Source organism: Nanorana parkeri, unplaced genomic scaffold (genome assembly GCF_000935625.1).
Source record: "Nanorana parkeri isolate BGI_ZX_2015 unplaced genomic scaffold, ASM93562v1 scaffold206, whole genome shotgun sequence".
NCBI lineage: Eukaryota > Metazoa > Chordata > Amphibia > Anura > Dicroglossidae > Nanorana > Nanorana parkeri.
The window spans coordinates 1,626,918-1,643,976 of record NW_017306474.1 but is presented as its reverse complement, the minus strand read 5'-3'; the positions used below and the strand labels follow the sequence as shown (position 1 = coordinate 1,643,976).

The 17,059-nt window shown below is 42.4% G+C and overlaps 1 protein-coding gene across 4 annotated transcripts in view; it reads left to right on the top strand.

The window, feature by feature from the left end:
- Window positions 1–8,669: 8,669 nt before the first annotated feature.
- The window catches only part of TRPM3 (transient receptor potential cation channel subfamily M member 3), a 522,236-nt gene continuing 513,846 nt past the window's right edge, over window positions 8,670–17,059 (top strand). For all 4 annotated transcript variants that reach the window (XM_018555656.1, XM_018555654.1, XM_018555657.1 and 1 more), the window contains exon 1: window positions 8,670–8,858. In XM_018555656.1, coding sequence (XP_018411158.1) covers window positions 8,670–8,858 — 189 coding nt within the window. The remainder of the gene's footprint in view (window positions 8,859–17,059) is intronic.

Below are 17,059 nucleotides of genomic sequence, written 5' to 3'. Positions count from 1 at the left end.
AGGCAGCCGAGTGAACGACCGACCTGAAGTGAAGTGAGCCGAACGCTGTTCGGCTATTCACTTCAGGTTTGTACGGCTGATTTCAGCCATATATCGGCTGAAATCAGCCGTACATCTAGTGGCTTCGTGTGGCTTCGGGTTGGCCGAACATGCTCTGCATGTTCGACCGACCCGAAGTGCAGAAGGAGCATCCAACATCTGGATCGGCTAAGTCGAACCTCCAGCAGGCTACTCGCTGCTGTTCGGTCTAAATACTTCGGAGTAAATAGCCGAATGCCGCTGAGTGGCATTCGGCTCGGCTGTTCTGCTCAGTCCCTTTTGTTCTACAAGCCCTCTAGGTGTTTATGGGTTGAGTGAAAAAAAATACTGCACGTAATATTTCAGTATTCTGGTCTCTAGATATTGATTTGTTTTTTAGTATTGTTGCCAGAAATATAATTGTGTTTATTTCTTGAGTATTCCCAGAGAGTATCATGGTACAAAGCCAACACAAAAACTATCATTCTGATTTTTCAAAGACTGAGGTGTTATTGAAGCAGATTTTACTTATATTATTAGTGTGCATGCTTTGACAATAGTTAGTTCTTACTTGATTTTTCAATTTAACAGCATTTGTTTAAATTACTACAATTCTGAAAAATATTCTAAGTATAAATAACTTAAAAACACTTTTTTTCTCAGCTACAAATAATCTGTTAATATGTATAAATATACATGTAAGCTTTTACGACCTTATCAGATGTCAAATTAGTATAATTAGTATTGTGTGACCTGGACCTGGGCAGTAGGTGCCACACCCCTAAAGGGTAAGTATCAAAGAAAAGAAAAGCTAGCCAACACTCCCCCTCAGATAAATAGCCACAAGAAATTTTGACTGCTGACTCTGCCGCTCTTTCTGGAAAGTTTTTAAAATGCTGGACATGCCTATGCAGCAGCTTTCAATAGGATTATATAAGGCCAGGTCTCAAGTGTCTCCAGCCTTCAGGGACAGTCCTATACAACCCTATGAGAAGCACTTGTGCAGGTTTGACCAGGCCACTGAAGATCTTTTAGTGAAGACCTTTTAGTAGCATATAAACAAACAACAGGGGCCACTTCTTTGATTTCCCAGTTTATATGCATCCAAGGAGGTTGGACTACTTGTGAGGAAGAGGGAGTGGGTAAGTGCATTTGGTTTAAGGTGCACTTTTTCTTTAAGCAGCACCTTCTCCACTGAAAATATGAATATCTTAGCATGCTGTGGCTGCAGCAGATTACAGAGAAATCAAATGAATATGGAACTCCAGTCAAATGATTTTCTTTTATTAATACTAACATTATTTGCTTAAGGGTGAAAGGGTTTACCAGCTGTCAAGGCTTTATTTCTGTTTGCATCCCCATTTGGAAAAGTTCCTCCTGCAGACCGGTACCATCACAGTCAGGAAATAAGCAAACATTACCCCAATAGCAAACAGACAGCAATAAAAACCTTACAGAGGTCACAATCCTTACCTGTTCTGCCAAAAACAACACAATAAAAACACTTCTGTCTAGACTTTTACTTTGAGGTAAATGGAGTGACTTTAGCTGTACTGCTTGCTTAACAGCATTTGCGGTTCAGGTTTACTGCAATTTTACTTGTTTCCTTCATTTGCTCTTTATAGAGTAAACAAAAAATAATGCACAATTACTGATAATGTGTCATTTTTATCCATTACTCTATGTTTATTTGTGAGACTAAGATAAGAACTAAGAGTTAATTCACAAACTAACAACGGCTTTAATTTGTAGCAGTAGTTTATATAATAATATAGTTAACAGCAAACAGGATTGAGTGAAGGTCAAAAAATCCTCTCTGTATCACATGTAAACCACTGATATTGATAACCATGGTAACAATGGAAGTCTAAAATCATATATAAAAATAGTTACATGTGTGTGATTCTTTTGCTTCTATTATGTATATGCAACCTATTAGTTAGCAAAGTGTTATTTTGATTTTCAATAAATATACTGATTACTAAACTTCAATTCCCCATAATCAGTAAACTGTATACATCTGATGACAATGTAATATATATTAATATTTTGGATTTTATAATTATAAAGAGGGACATTTATGGCTATATACTAAAGGGTAAAGAGTTTGGAGAAGGCAGGAGAAGTGAACAATCTAGGACAACATAGCTGAACTGGAAAGTGAGCTGAATTTGTCTTCTCCAAACTCTTCACCCTTTAGTGAAAAGCCCTGAAAGCTTTAAAAGAAAAGTAGAGCAAAACCTTTTAATGGTTTTACGTCTCTTTAGAGTCACAGGAATATATTTACATATGTACTCCTGTGTCCAAAAGTCAGCATGTAGAGGGCTAATACCAGCTTTATGCTGACAAGAATGGGCCATGCCACAGCTGGGAGAGATCTCGACAATATTGTTGGGATCCACCTGGCTGCCTGATTGACAGCTGGCTCTGCCTCTCTGGAGGCAGAGCCAGCTGTGCCAGTCCCCTCCCCTGTCTGTCACTCCAATGAGCGCTGGAGAAAGAGAGAGGGGTGAATCCCTGCGGGGAGTGGTGATAGACAGTCACTACTCTCTGCAGGGAGAAGCCGTGAGCTGATTGATCAGAGGTTACATGATAGCTCAGCTCTTGGTATATAGAGCTGGCGTGTGACAGCTGCAGTGTCCCACACCAGCTCTAAGTTTTGGGAAGAGTACACTCACTCAATACTTCTCCTTCAAGAAAACCTGTAACAAGACCAACATTCTCTATTAAAAATCCAAATAAATTCAGAGCTACTGGATCGGGACATGTGTGCAAATCAACAGTTTTGACTTGATAGCAACTTCACTTTTAATATGCTTGTTCTTGGTCAGTTACTCAGAGTGGCATATCCAGGGTGTGGTACATATGGCACATGCCCTGGGCGTCACTTGAAGGGGGGGGGCGCCACTTCATGGGTCAGCAAAAATTCACAGACCCATGGAGACAACTGACTCTCCCCACCCCTCTCCCATACACAACTCCTCGCTAGGGATGGGCCTTGCTAGGGATGGGATGGCCTCGCCGAATGCTCCGCAAGGCACTGCACACTGCACACTGCACAGTGACTTGTGAGAGCCCTGATTGGGTAAAGCAATGTACCTGACCACAGGTCAGGTGCAAGACTTTGCCCAATCATGGTACAGTGCACTGTAAGAACCATGATTGGGCAAAGGAATGATGACTTTGCCCAATCATGGCTCACAGCTAAGTCCTGTCAGGTGGCGGACAAATGTAAACAGTTGGGTGGAGCTAGCTAGCTGTCACCGTTATCTCTGCCCAATTGTTTATATTTTGCTGGTATCTGTTAGAATGCCATTCTGCGGCAGGAGTTTGTCGCGAGCGGACAGGTCGGCATGCGTCATTTTTTTTTTCTTTATTCATTCTTTTTTTTTCTTTCTTTTTTTATTTTGCCGAGTCGTCGTGGACAAAGCTGAACGTCGTGATTGACCTTAGGATTACATCGGTGGATCCATTTTTGTTTTTTAAATAAAAGACTTGTCAAAAACATTGATTTTTTAGAACGTGTGGCGTCTTTTTTACAATTTGAATTTAACCCTTTAGTGAATGGGTAGGGGTATAAGTACCCCTTACTCATTCACAAGGGAGGGCCGCACCTGGGGCAACCCTGGAAATGCACCCTCCCAGTGCTGAGGGCATGTGGCCTGGTATGGCAGGGAGGGGGGTGCTTGCTTGTCCTCCCCCTTTCCTGCCAGGCCTGTGCTCGGATCAAGTGTCTGGTTAGGAATTTTAGGGGGACCCCACGTATTCCCCCCCCCCATTTTTGGGGGTGGGGTTCCTCCTTAAAATTCCTACCAGGCCTTAAGGACCTGGTATGACTTTGAGGGGAACCCCACATGCTTTTTTTTGGTTCTTTTTTAAAATGGGGTCCCTCCTAAAATTCCTACCAGACCTTAAGGGTCTAGTATAACTTTTGGGGGGAACCCCACACTTTTTTTATCTCTTTATTTAAATGGTTTCCCTCCTAACATTCCTACCAGACCTAAATGGTCTGTTATTGTTTGGGAGGGGAGAACCGCATGCTTTTTTTGTTCTTTCTTTATAAATGTCAATTTTGCTGCAGCAGGTTCTATACATCGTACAGATTTGCCCTTTTACAGTCAGTTTAAGGGGACCCCCCCTCCCCCAGGCACGATATTTGAAGGAATTTTTCATTTTTATTGTTTCACTTTAAGCAATGTTAAAATCACTGCTCCTTTAAAAACTGTATTTTTAAAAAGTGTTTTTTTTTTATTGATACATGTCCCCCAGGGCAGTACCCGAATCCCCATACTTTTTTTATGGACAAAAACTTGCATATAAGCCTTCAAAATGGGGACATTTGATTTTGAGTTCTGGTCCCAGAGACTTTCATTGAGTTCAAAGTTCGAGTTTGAACTTTTTCCATGTTCTAAAGTTCGAACTCGAACCAAACTCAGGTGTGTTCTGCCCATCACTACCCCTCGCCTGGCTCTTGGCAACCAGGGACATCACTGGTTGCGAGGAGCAGAGAGGGGCGTGAGCCAGAGCATCCAAGGTTGATTGGAGCCAGACGGGTAGACGGGTACACATCTCCCCAGCCGGTTCTTAGCAACCAGAGCGGACAGGCAGCCAGCGGTCCGCCAAGCTCCTGGCAACCAATGGTGTCACTGCTTGCCAGGATCTGGCCGGGACGCCAGGGGCACAACTTTTTGTAGATATGCCTCTGGTGTCAAAAAGTGCTGAGGTTGGAGACAGCCAAGCACCTAGCATTTTCAGAACTCTTAAATAGCAGCCTCCAAATTTCCCTGAGTACAAGTTTCTTTTAGGCTGGATTAACACTGTTCTGGGCACATTGCAGTGCACATGGTAACTCACATGCATATGTGTGAATGTAAACTTATGGTTTCCCTTTATCTTTCACACTATGCTGCAGCACTTGGGGGATTTTTACACTGCATATGCATTTAGGTACTGGGCAGGGCCGGACATAATGAAGATCTATGGAGGATCTTTCCTGTCTGCAGCGTGGCTCTGTGCTGTCATCATATAGTCGTCAATAGCCCGCTATTTGCTAAGTTTTGGGTCACAGGAGGACCTAGTAAATGTCCTCCTGTGACTCTAAAGAGAACTATGGTGAACAAAAATTGTTAATAGTTCTCTCAATAGTTCTCTTTTAAATGGCAGCATGCATGCCAAAGTAAATACATTTATATAAATTGTATATATTTAAATCAAGTCATTTTCTTACACGCCAGGGCAGTAGTAGGCAACCTCAGCACTACAGCTGTTGTGAAACTTTAAGTCCCATAGGGCATTGCAACACTCTAACAGCCACAGGCATTACGCCCAAAATCAGAAGCATGATGGTATTTGTAGTTTCTCCGCAGCTGGTGTGCTGACCTTGTCTACCTATCCCTGACCTAGCGTAAATTTCAGGTCATGAGAATCAGTTCACTCACAATGGATCTCTCACAAGCTTCCAAAAAAAATCACATTTGAGCAACTAATTTTTTAACAATATTTATTATTTATTATTATTGGTATTTATATAGTACAAACAATTTATGCAGCGCTTTACACTACTGAGTTATCCATACCAGTGCCATACTAAAAGAATATATTAACAGCAGCAAGTAATACCAAGATGTGCAAATGCACAAAGAGAATCTGGAACTAAGATATTACAACTCATGTTCTTCAAGAAGATGAACTAAATTGGACGTTTCTTGAGATCATATATTGTTTTATAAGAAATATTGTTGTAGTTACCTTACACTGGATGTGCTACATGCTACATAAAGAAAAAAAACTGTTTTATTTGAACTCTGTTACCTGTTACAAAAGTCATTAAACTCAGGTACCAACTGTTGAATTTGTTCTGTAGCAAAGCTCCCCTCTGTGCCCATGTTCATCCATTCCTGACCCCTTTTTAAAGGAGTATGGTTTTACCTCTTGTAAAGTCTTTACAATGTGTCTCTAGAGAAATGCTGGCTAAATCCGACACATTGCTGTCAGCCTCGTGTGCAGTAAGGACGCCAAAAAAAGTAACTGAGGGAAGAAAAATAAGGATGTTCCTCCAAGGGAAGGCAGTTACAATGGAGCTTGCCTTTAAGGGAAAAGCAGCAAAGCGTGTCACCTCCTTCTGAGATTCTGTGTCTCCCTGCTCCTCATCCAGCCTTGAATTACTTTATCTGCCTCGCTAGCTCTACCTCTCCCTGAGTTTCACATTTTCTTTCAGTGCCCCTGGTCTTTTTCTGTTTATCACATTTGTCTACTAATTTGCTTCAGTTAATGCAAGTTTGTCTTCATATGGGAAACTCACTGTCATCTTTCTATCGGCTCAGTGCCATCCTTAAAGTGTATTTCTACTTTCGCAGCCAAATTGGGTTAACACCTTTTTTTATATTTGTTACATGTTCTCATTTACATTGAATAGCTTAAAACACATTTTAGAATTGCAGCTTCCATTTTAAATGCTTTTAAAAATCCTACCCAGATTCCTCCCTATGTAATGTTAAGGCTGTGGGAAGTTTTACTCTAATTAACCCTGTCTGTTCTGTGCCGGCAGATTTCATTATCAGTTGTGATCTAGATTTGAACACTGTGGGGTTAACTTACTAAAGGTAAATAAGCTGTTCACTTTGCAAGGGAATTTGCACTTTGCATGGTATGTTTCTCGCTTAGTTTAAGTAAATAAGGTGAAGCTCTGCTGACTTTCATCGTCCAATCATGTGAAGCAAAAATACAGTTTTTATAAGATTCCTTGCACGTGATAAGGCATTCTTTGTAAAGAGAACTTCAACCTCATTCACAAAGCTAAGGGGAAACTTCCCCTGCAAAGTGCAAATTCCCCTGCAAAGTGCTCAGAGTAAATCAACCCCTGTCCTAACAGTTAAAGACTTACAGGGTTATTTACAAAAGGATGAAGAGTTTGGAAAAGGCAGGAAGATGGAACAATTTAGGACAACATAGGTGAACTGGAAAACCTCTCCAATTCAGCTCACTTCCCAGTTGAGCTATGTTGTCCTAGATTGTTCATCTCTCCTGCCTTCTCCAAAATCTTCACCCTTTTGTGAATAACCCTATTAGAATTATTGTATGTTAATGAGAAGAAGCTCAGTCTGAACCTTAGTTTGTCCCTCTACGTTCACTTTCGAACTGCTCAGAAGCGTGCAATCTGCACAATATCTATAATTAGGGATGAGCTCAGGACCCCAGCTCCTCTGAAAAAGGAAGTGCCATGGGCATGTCCAACCAATCAGTTGCAGTAGGGGCATTCCCAGCACTGCAGCTGCATGTAAACACAGGGGTGGGGTGATTGTGCTGATGTAATTGACCTTATATGGCTACATGCCTATATTTGGTAAATTACATGTACCCAACATGGCTATACTGTATGGCCATATTAGGTAAATGAACTGGGTCCTGCTCCTTTGCTTACAACAAGTTGTGAATGGGAAATTCCCCAGTTCAGAAGGGGCTCTTTCCGGGTTCAGAGGAACTCAGATACGGACCAGGTTCATTCCAAACCTGAGCTCATCCCTATTTATAGACCAATTACGACAAATTGCGAGTGAGAAATTTCCCACCGGTAGCTGATTGGGGGGGTACAGAGTTCAGAAGGGGCTCCTTCCATGTTCAGAGGAACTCAGATTCGGCCAGGTTCATTCCGAACCTGAGCTCATCCCTATTTATAGACCAGTTACGACAAGTTGCGAGTGGGGAATTCCCCACCAGTGGCTGATTGGGGGGCACGGAGTTCAGAAGGGTTGCTTCCGGGTTTAGAGGAAATCAGATTCGGACCAGGTTAATTCCAAACCTGAGCTCATCCCTATATAGTTACGACAAGTTGTGGGAAATTCCCCACCAGTAGCTGATTGAAGGCACGAAGTTCAGGAGGGGCTCTTTCCGGGTTCAGAGGAACTCAGATTCGGCCAGGTTCATTCCGAACCTGAGCTCATCCCTATTTATAGACAAGTTACAACAGGTTGCGAGTGGGAAATTTGCCACAAGTAGCTGATTGGGGGGCACGGCGTTCAAAAGGGGCTCCTTTCCATGTTCAGAGGAACTCAGATTCGGACCAGGCTCATTCCAAACCTGAGCTCATCCCTATTTATAAAGTTAAAATATATATTTTTTTAGGAATGCTGTGTAATTGGGAACACATACACATACAATGGGGTTTTCTCAAATGTAAAATCAAAAGTCGAACTACACTTTAAATTCTGGTGTATGCTATCAATCACTTGTTCTCATTTGTGCTTATTCCCTTGTCTTTGTTACACTCCACGCATCAGCCTCAGTTACATCCTTGTGATGAGGATTACAGTAGGGTCGGCACAGCCAGTGCATCCACCCTCCCTCCAGCAGCTCCACCGTTATCTCCTACTGTCAGATCAGCGCTACTGTATACGTTCCCACTCTACGAGTGAAAGGCACATCCCAAGGATTCCTGGTAATGGCACCTTGCTAGGTATAGACTGGGCGTGCTCCAGGAGTCTCTATGGCACAGGCGACACCCCTTAGATCCCAGTTCCCGAGAGAAGGGAGCACGGCACACCTTGGGAGGAGTGTGCTGCAAGTTTGTTACGTTCATCAGGTACTGTAAGCAGCTAAGCCCCGCACAAGGAAACTTCGCCTCCTTCGCACCGTGCCAAGACAGCATTGCCACTATGGGGAGGACCTGGAGAAGCCCGAGCGACCTGGACAGACGCTGTTCCACAAGAGAAGAAGGGGTAGAAGTAGGGAGGAAGAGGAGTGCCAGCCGTGCCAGCCGTGGAAGGTTCAGCGAGTCCTGGAAGAGAATAAGTTCCAGACAAGGATCTACCAAGCGATCTGGACTGGGGTCTCAGCAGCCCACGGTAGGGTCACCATTGCCTGTCATGTGTAGGAGTCGCTCCGCTCGCTGTCCATGGTGCTGAATTTGCTGAGCCGGAGACCGCTAGCTGTGCCTATGGCTACAGAACGCTTTATCTGTGCTGGCTGATTTGTTGTCTGCTTTCTGGTCACAGAGCCATTCTCTTGTATCAGATAGTCCACACCGAAAGCTTGCTGTCAGCTCACCCTGGCATGCAAAGAGTTACCAAGCCATGCTTATGGGCGACCAACAGGTTAACTTGCCAGCAGGCGAGTTGTAAGCACTTGAATAAGCAGCATAAAAAGGCACATGAATGCCTAAACAACAGGAGGTGGTGGGTGGGGGGAGTTATCAAACATTTACTACAGTTTGGTCCACTGATGAAAATAACATATTTTGGGAATCTGTTGTGTAAATGACAGGATGTGGAAACTGCCATGAATATGTAATGATGGTGGCATTTACCACCACAATGTTGTGTGGACTTGCCGCTTCTCTTCTGGAACATCTGGCTCAGCTAATGACATGCCTCAGCCAATCAGTACTATACTTTAACTGCATGGTTATTATGATATGCCGAGTCCTGATTAGTTATCATGGGTTACTGCACAATTCTTATCATTATTGCTCTCTGCTATACTGAGTCCTGATTGTTTGCCATGGGTTACTGCACATTCCATATATTTATTGCTCTTTGCTATACTGAGTACTGATAGATTGCCATGGGTTACTGCACATTCCATATTGCTAAAGATCTCCTCTATATTGAGCTCTGATTGGTTGCCATGGGTTACGGCACATTCCATATTGTTACTGCTCTCCTCTGTACTGAGCTCTGATTGGTTTCCATGGGTTACTCATTCCGTATCGTTATTGCTCTCCTCTATACTGAGCTCTGATTGGTTGCAACGGGTTATTGCACATTCCATATTGCTCTCTATACTGAGCTCTGATGGGTTGCAATGGGTTACTGCACATTCCATATCGTTATTGCTCTCCTCCATACTCAGCCCTGATTGGTTGCCATGGGTTACTGCACATTCCATATCGTTATTGCTCTCCTCCGTACTCAGCCCTGATTGGTTGCCATGGGTTACTGCACATTCCATATTGCTCTCTATACTGAGCTCTGATTGGTTGCCATGGGTTACTGCACATTCCATAGCGTTACTGCTCTTCGATTTTAAATATGCCTGTAAGTGTGTGGTCTAGTTGAAAATATCAACTGGTCCAGGAAGTGTGTTTATTTTGATATTGGATGTGTTGTGTTTCTAGATATACACTGGGATATTGGTTTGTTTTCTCCGTGACTAGGTAATTCACAAGGGAACCTCAATTAAGACATATATTCCTAGTTACCATGTACAACAAACTGATTGCACTTTTACATATTCAGAAATACATCTGCCAGGCCATGTGTATAATGCATTTTATTACATTATGCTCGTTATGTTACATTATATGCTATCTCAATACCTGTAATCAATCAATAAATCAATAAATAGATACAAAATAAATATACATGCCTATATTTTGCTATTTTAAAGAAAATGATCTGTTACTGTATTAGACAATAAAGAAAATTAACATTAACAGGGTCTGAAAGAAGCTACCCCTCATTAGTGTTAAGAGGGGACCTGTTCCTTTCATCCTTAGTATGGTGCGATGCCTAATATTTTTAGGTATAGTTACTGCCCAAGGTTTACTGAGATTGGGATATGTCTAATTCGATGATGGCAGCCAACACATTGTTGCCATGCAGCAACATAAATGATTTATCAGTATAAAATATTATATATAGGGGGCACATACATCACTGTTTGGCCAACTTAGGCATAGCAGGCATAGTTTTCTGGAGTTTACCAGTGTAGATTTGCATTTTGCACCATGTTTATGAAACGATGGACAGTTGTCAACAAAACTGAACAGTTGTGTTTTCAAAAATTACCTCCCTTACAGCATGGGAATCCATTTTAGTAATGGAGGGCCGAACTATTTCAGCAAAGATCATTCTGTAAGGAGCAAAAAAGTAGCATCATCTTCAAAACCGACTTCCATTAAATATTGGTCTACATTATACCAACTAATTTGTTATTGTTAATAATTTTTTAACTGTAAACAATCAAAAGATGCTTCTTTGCTTCAATGGTAATTCAATTGAGAGATTTCATAGTTACATAGTTACATAGTATTTGAGGTTGAATAAAGACATTAGTCCATCAAGTCCAACCTATTAGGATCTCATTCTTAGGAGTATTTGTACCCCTGTATATTACGGTCCCTTAGGAAATCGTCCAAAAGTGTTTTGAACAATTCCACATTCTTTGCTGAAATCACCGCCGGTGGCAGTGAGTTCCAGACCCTAACCGCTCTAACTGTGAAGAACCCCCTTCGCCCCTAGTGCTGGAATTGTTTTTCCACCAATTTTAGGTGGTGGCCTCTAGTTTTTGTAATGGAGTTAATTTTAAATAGTTTATAGCTAATGTTGCTGCCACCATTGAACATCTTGTACATGGACATCATATCCCCCCTTAATCTCCTCACCTCCAATGTGAACATGTTTAAATTTAGTAGCCTTGTCTCGTAGCTCTGGTCCTCCATACCCCTAATTAGTTTGGTTGCCCTCCGCTGGACTTTTTCCAACTCAAGGACATCTTTTCTTAGTACTGGTGACCAGAACTGGACCGCGTACTCCAGATGAGGTCGAACCAATGATCTATAAAGTGGCAAAATTATAGACTTGTCCCTGCAATACATCCCCTTTTTAATACAGGACAAAACCCTGCTAGCTTTGTTTACAGCAGCCTGGCACTGCAAACTACCTTTCAGTTTGTGGTCTACAATGACCCCCAAATCCTTCTCCATTTCTGACTTCCCCAGCGGCATACCCATAATTGTATAACCCATTTGTTTATTTTTAATTCCAAAGTGCATTACTTTGCATTTATCGACATTAAACCTCATCTGCCACATTAATGCCCACTCCCCTATTTTATCCAGGTCCTCCTGTAATGTTATAGTGTCTAAGTCCGTGTCTATTACCCTCCCAATTTTGGTATCATCCGCAAACACGGAAATATAGCTGTTAACACCCTCCCCGATGTCATTAATAAATAAGTTGAACAATATGGGACCCAGCACAGAACCCTGAGGCACACCGCTCATTACACTAGCCCAGTCTGAAAAGGTGCCATTTACAGATACCCTCTGGACACGTTCCCGTAGCCAGTTCTCTATCCACGTACACACCACTTCGTCTATGCCCATAGCTCTCAGCTTGTGTAGCAAGCGTTTGTGTGGTACCGTATCAAAAGCAATATTTCCATACCCTCGTGTTTGGCTCACTGCTTTTCCAGAGCTGGGCTTGAAGACAAATTGCAGGCAACACCTGCAATAGGGTTTTTATTGCTGGTGAGTTACTGGCAATCATTTTTGAGGTATATAAAAGACAAAACTGGGCATTGGCATAGTGCAGTAGTTAATTTAAAGCCCACCACCCATATAAATCAGCTAAACACATTCCTCAAACCTCCAGTATAAGTCAGGTAAACATATTCCAGGTGCATCAAAACTAGACATACACTGATACCGTTTTCCCGGTATTAAGTACTAGTGCCGATATTTATATTTCGGTACTCACCGATACCAAGTACCGATACAGGTACTTCCGCTAGCATGGAGCTGGCTTCCCTGGAAATCGAGAAGCCAGGTGGCAGATAATGACACCGCCGGCTTGCAAGCCAATTAGCATCGGAGGGCCAAACAGCATGGAGCTGGCTTCCCGGCCAATCAGGAAGCCAGGAGATGATAAATACTCAGTATCGGCACCGATACTGATACTAGTATCGGTATCGATACATCCCTAATGAAAACGATAGGTGTTTATTGTCTTACAGTTTGTTTTCTTTTAAAGCACCAACAGCCAGAGTAGAAAAGTCTGTTCCCTGCCAATAACTTTGGGAAATTGGGAACTGTTGTGGAGTAGCAGCGTTCTCATTGAAGTTGTCCAACACGCCTGCCACTGAATCAGATTTATTAATCAGCATGGCTCATGCTCCCCACTGACTGGAGAGATCTTTCTCTGCTGCTGGCTTTGACTCAAAAGGGTAGGTCAGACCTCTGCAAAGAAATCGCTGCTTCCTCACAGAGGACATGGATTCCACTCTGCAACATACTGGCAGGACACAGTTTTTTTTTTAGGTTGTGGTTGCTTTTTAAAGAAAATAAAAAGGAAGACTTTTGTTGTGATTCACCCAAAATGTATTTAGCTAATTTAAACCAAAGTGTTCAATTGTGGTTTTTCAGAATGAAAGCCCAAAGTGGTATTTCACTTTACAAATCTTTTCAGGAATCTACCTGTCTAAAGGAATTCTCCAATGGAATCTCTATATATGGCAATGATAAATGATCTGTCCTCAGGACAGGACATGCAGCAGGGACACCAGGGAGCCCTCTCTCCTCTCCACTGGTGTGTGCTTGTGCCTTTTCTGGTCAGAGTATAGTCAGAGTCCCATCAGATTAGCCAGCTTTTTTTTTCCAGGAATGCACATTTTGCTAGGGCCACTTTTTTAAGACATTCCAGTTCATACGCCTGATAAAGGGAAACATCCTCAATATGCTGCCCTAGCAATCTTGTAAGAAAGGAAGAGGCAAAGACTCTGTTGGTTCTATATTTAATTTATACTACCCAGATCTATCACCTCCAAGTGGTCTGAGACCTCACCCCTATTCAGTCATAGTATTCCAATTAAGTACAAGAGGTAGTAGTGGGGTTTTAAGAGGCGTCAGACATTCATTGATATTTCAATTAATTTATTATCAAAGGTTGTTTTTAAAGAATATTAAGATAAGATTAAAAAAACTGTTCTAGCAATCCTAGCCTATGTGGTCTAAGTGCATTGACCCCTGAAAGTTTATTTTATTGTATCAACCATTGTATAGGTAAAGAAATGCCAGGACTAATGTTTAGATGTTCATAATAAAGGTTGATGCTCCTGCTTGGCAGTCATTTTCGTTACTCCAGAATTCTGAAAAATGACACCGTTATGTAAAAAGAGAGGCATTTGCTGTTAGGTCTGCAGATTTTAGTTTAATTTTTTTTACGCTGTATTTTAATTTCAAGTTAGTTAGTCACGGCTAGACATGTGCGATTCGTTTAGTTCCGAATCGAAATTCGGACGAAATTTCAGAAATTCTGAGATTCTTATGTGTCCGAATTCTGAATTACAGATATAATGAATGCAAACAAATACGTATATACTGTATATAAAGTGAATGTTTTTACTATCGACACATATAGCTGTACCTGTGTAAAGAGATATAACTTAGTAAACACTTTCCTTATGAGATCATTCAAACTAACCTAGTTAACCGGCTGTATTTTTTTAGTTAGACAAAAAACCTAAAACATTCTCAGAATTTGCTTTTGATTACAGAAAAATGCACATAGGAAGTTAGGAGAGCTAGGCTCACTCTTCCTCACTGTCCTACTGTAGCCGCTGCAGAAGTAGTTTTCTCGAGCAGCCCTGTCTTCTCCCACCTAATTAGTAGGGTTCGGCGAACGCTAGAACAGGCTATGTTCGAGTCGAACCTATGTGCGACTCGAACATGCAGCCCATCCCTAGTAATTAGCTGTGGTGATCTATTTGATCAGCTTTAGCTATCTGGCTCCATGTCTCTTGCATTGTCTTGCTTGTTTCTGAACACTGCCTGCCTTGACCCTGCTATAGTATAGATAACAGACTTCTTTCTCATTGCTGCCTGTCTCGACCCTGCTATGGATAATGGGCTTCTTTATAAATTCTGCCTGCTTGACCCTTGCTTGGATATGGATTGCTCTCTGAATGCTGCCTGCCATGATCATGCTTTGGATAAAGAACTTCTCTTTGAACGCTGCCTGCCCTGACTCTAGCTTTTGATATTGATTACTCTCTGAAAGCTGCATGCCCTGACCCTAGCTTTAGATAAAGTATTGCTCTCTGAACCCCACTGTCATGGTACTTGACTCTCCCTCTGTGGGGTCCCAGACAGCCTCTGCAGATATAGTGCCCAAGTCCTGGGGGCCTTCAAGTACAGGTAGACATACTAGCCCTAAGGGAAAGGGGGCTTCTATAGGTGAAGCCATATCATCTTTACACTTTATTCACAGAACAAAGCATCTCCCGGTCCTCTTACATAGAGCCACACCTGTCAGAATGTAAGATGATTTTTTAATGAGATGCTGCCCTTTTTCTGGTAGGGTGACTTCGATTACATGCTTTCATTTCACTTCCTCACTTCCTGAACTTAAAGAAATCATTTTTTTTTATTCCAGCAGTGTTTTGTGTTTACTTAAATTGCTTACTAAAGTAAGCCAAGATTTTTCTTTTTTTTTCTCTCTTTACTTCCTGTCATTAACCGCTTGCCGTCCTCCCGTTGTGAAAAAACGGACAGACGGCAAACTCACATAGCGGGTTCTGCTTGTGCGCACCCCTTAGCGCGCACACGGGCAAAAACACCCCATCCGTTCTGCAGAGCCGTTACAGGCTGTTTGACATACAAATGATCGACGGCTCTATAGCCTGCCGATCGCTTGTATGGTGTGGCTGCGGGCCCCTCCCCCTCCTCAAGTGCCGCCGCCCCCCTCCTGCAGCCTCACCATCTGCGGCCCGGGACCGGCACGGGAGGGTGTCAGGAGTAAGATGGGAGGGAGATCAGCATCTTCCTCCTTGCTGCGCTCCCTCCGTACTTTGAATGCGGAAGTGATGTGTAATACATTACTTCAGCATTCACCTGTCAGTCCTATGGCTGCTATTGCCAGAGAGAAAAAGCTGATGAAGCAGATCTCTGCTTCAGCAAGCTTAGATAAAACTTTTACCAAACTTTTGCAAAGCATTTGTAAAGCTTTCAGAAATCTTCAAGCAGCTTTGTTAAAGCCTCTAAAGAACTTTTTAGTTCCTGTTTGGGAATGTGAAAACACAAATCTTAATGGGAGTGCTGACTGTCACTTACAAGCAACCATCAGGCTTCAGAATGATTTTGCTAAGTTTTAAGTTATGCTGAAACTTACTGAAGCCTGCTTGCAGCTCGTTTAAAGTGACAGTAATATTCTATGTTTAACATTCATAAACTGGAGCTGAATGGTATACAACACTTGCTGAAATCTCTGCAATAGCTTTGTAGAAGCTATCTGTACACACTGCTCTTATGCCAACTGAATCCTGTGTGAACAAGGTCTTGGTGGTCAACTTACTTAATATATGGAGCCTCTAATACGGCTAGTGACATCACTAAAGGGACGCACATAATATTTAGCGAATGTAATGCTACAAAAAGCTGTCAGGAGATTGTCAGAGACTACTGGTATGCTACAAGAGGTGGTCAGAGACAGCAGGCATGCTACAGGAAATGTTCAGACAGTCATAGACTGGATCACTTGAAGAAATCTCACCAGCACACCAAAAATCCTTTCAAGATAACCATGTGTTCATTTAATGAGAACCATGTCATGTGAAAACAAGTACTTTTGGGGGCCACGCAGGGTCCCTTCATCAGACTTAACATTGACAGAAGTGCAGACAAAAACGTGAACTTATACAGACATACACATGTGGAGTAACCCATAAGTCCATCACTTAACACCCCTATGACATCATAGGCTGGCCCAAACAATTAGTAAACATACACAGTATTGCCAAAAGTATTGGGACGCTTGCCTTTACACGCACATGATCTTTAATGGCATCCCAGTCTTAGTCCGTAGGGTACAATATTGAGTTGGCCCACCCTTTGCCGCTATCACAGCTTCAACTCTTCTGGGAAGGCGCCCATGAGGTTTAGGAGTGTGTCTATGGAATGTTTGACCATTCTTCCAGAAGAGCAATTGTGAGGTCAGGTACTGATGTTGGACGAGAAGGCCTGGCTCTCAGCTTCCGCTCTAATTCATCCCAAAGGTGTTCTATCGGGTTGAGGTCAGGACTCTGTGCAGGCCAGTCAAGTTCCTCCATCCTTAAACTCGCTCATCCATGTCTTTATGGACCTTTCTTTGTGCACTGGTGCGCAGTCATGTTGGAACAGGTAGGGGCCATCCCTAAACTGTTCCCACAAAGTTGGGAGCATGAAATTGTCCAAAATGTATTGGTATGCTGATGCCTTAAGAGTTCCCTTCACTGGAACTAAGGGGCCAAGCCCAACCCCTGAAAAGCAACCCCACACCATAATCCACCA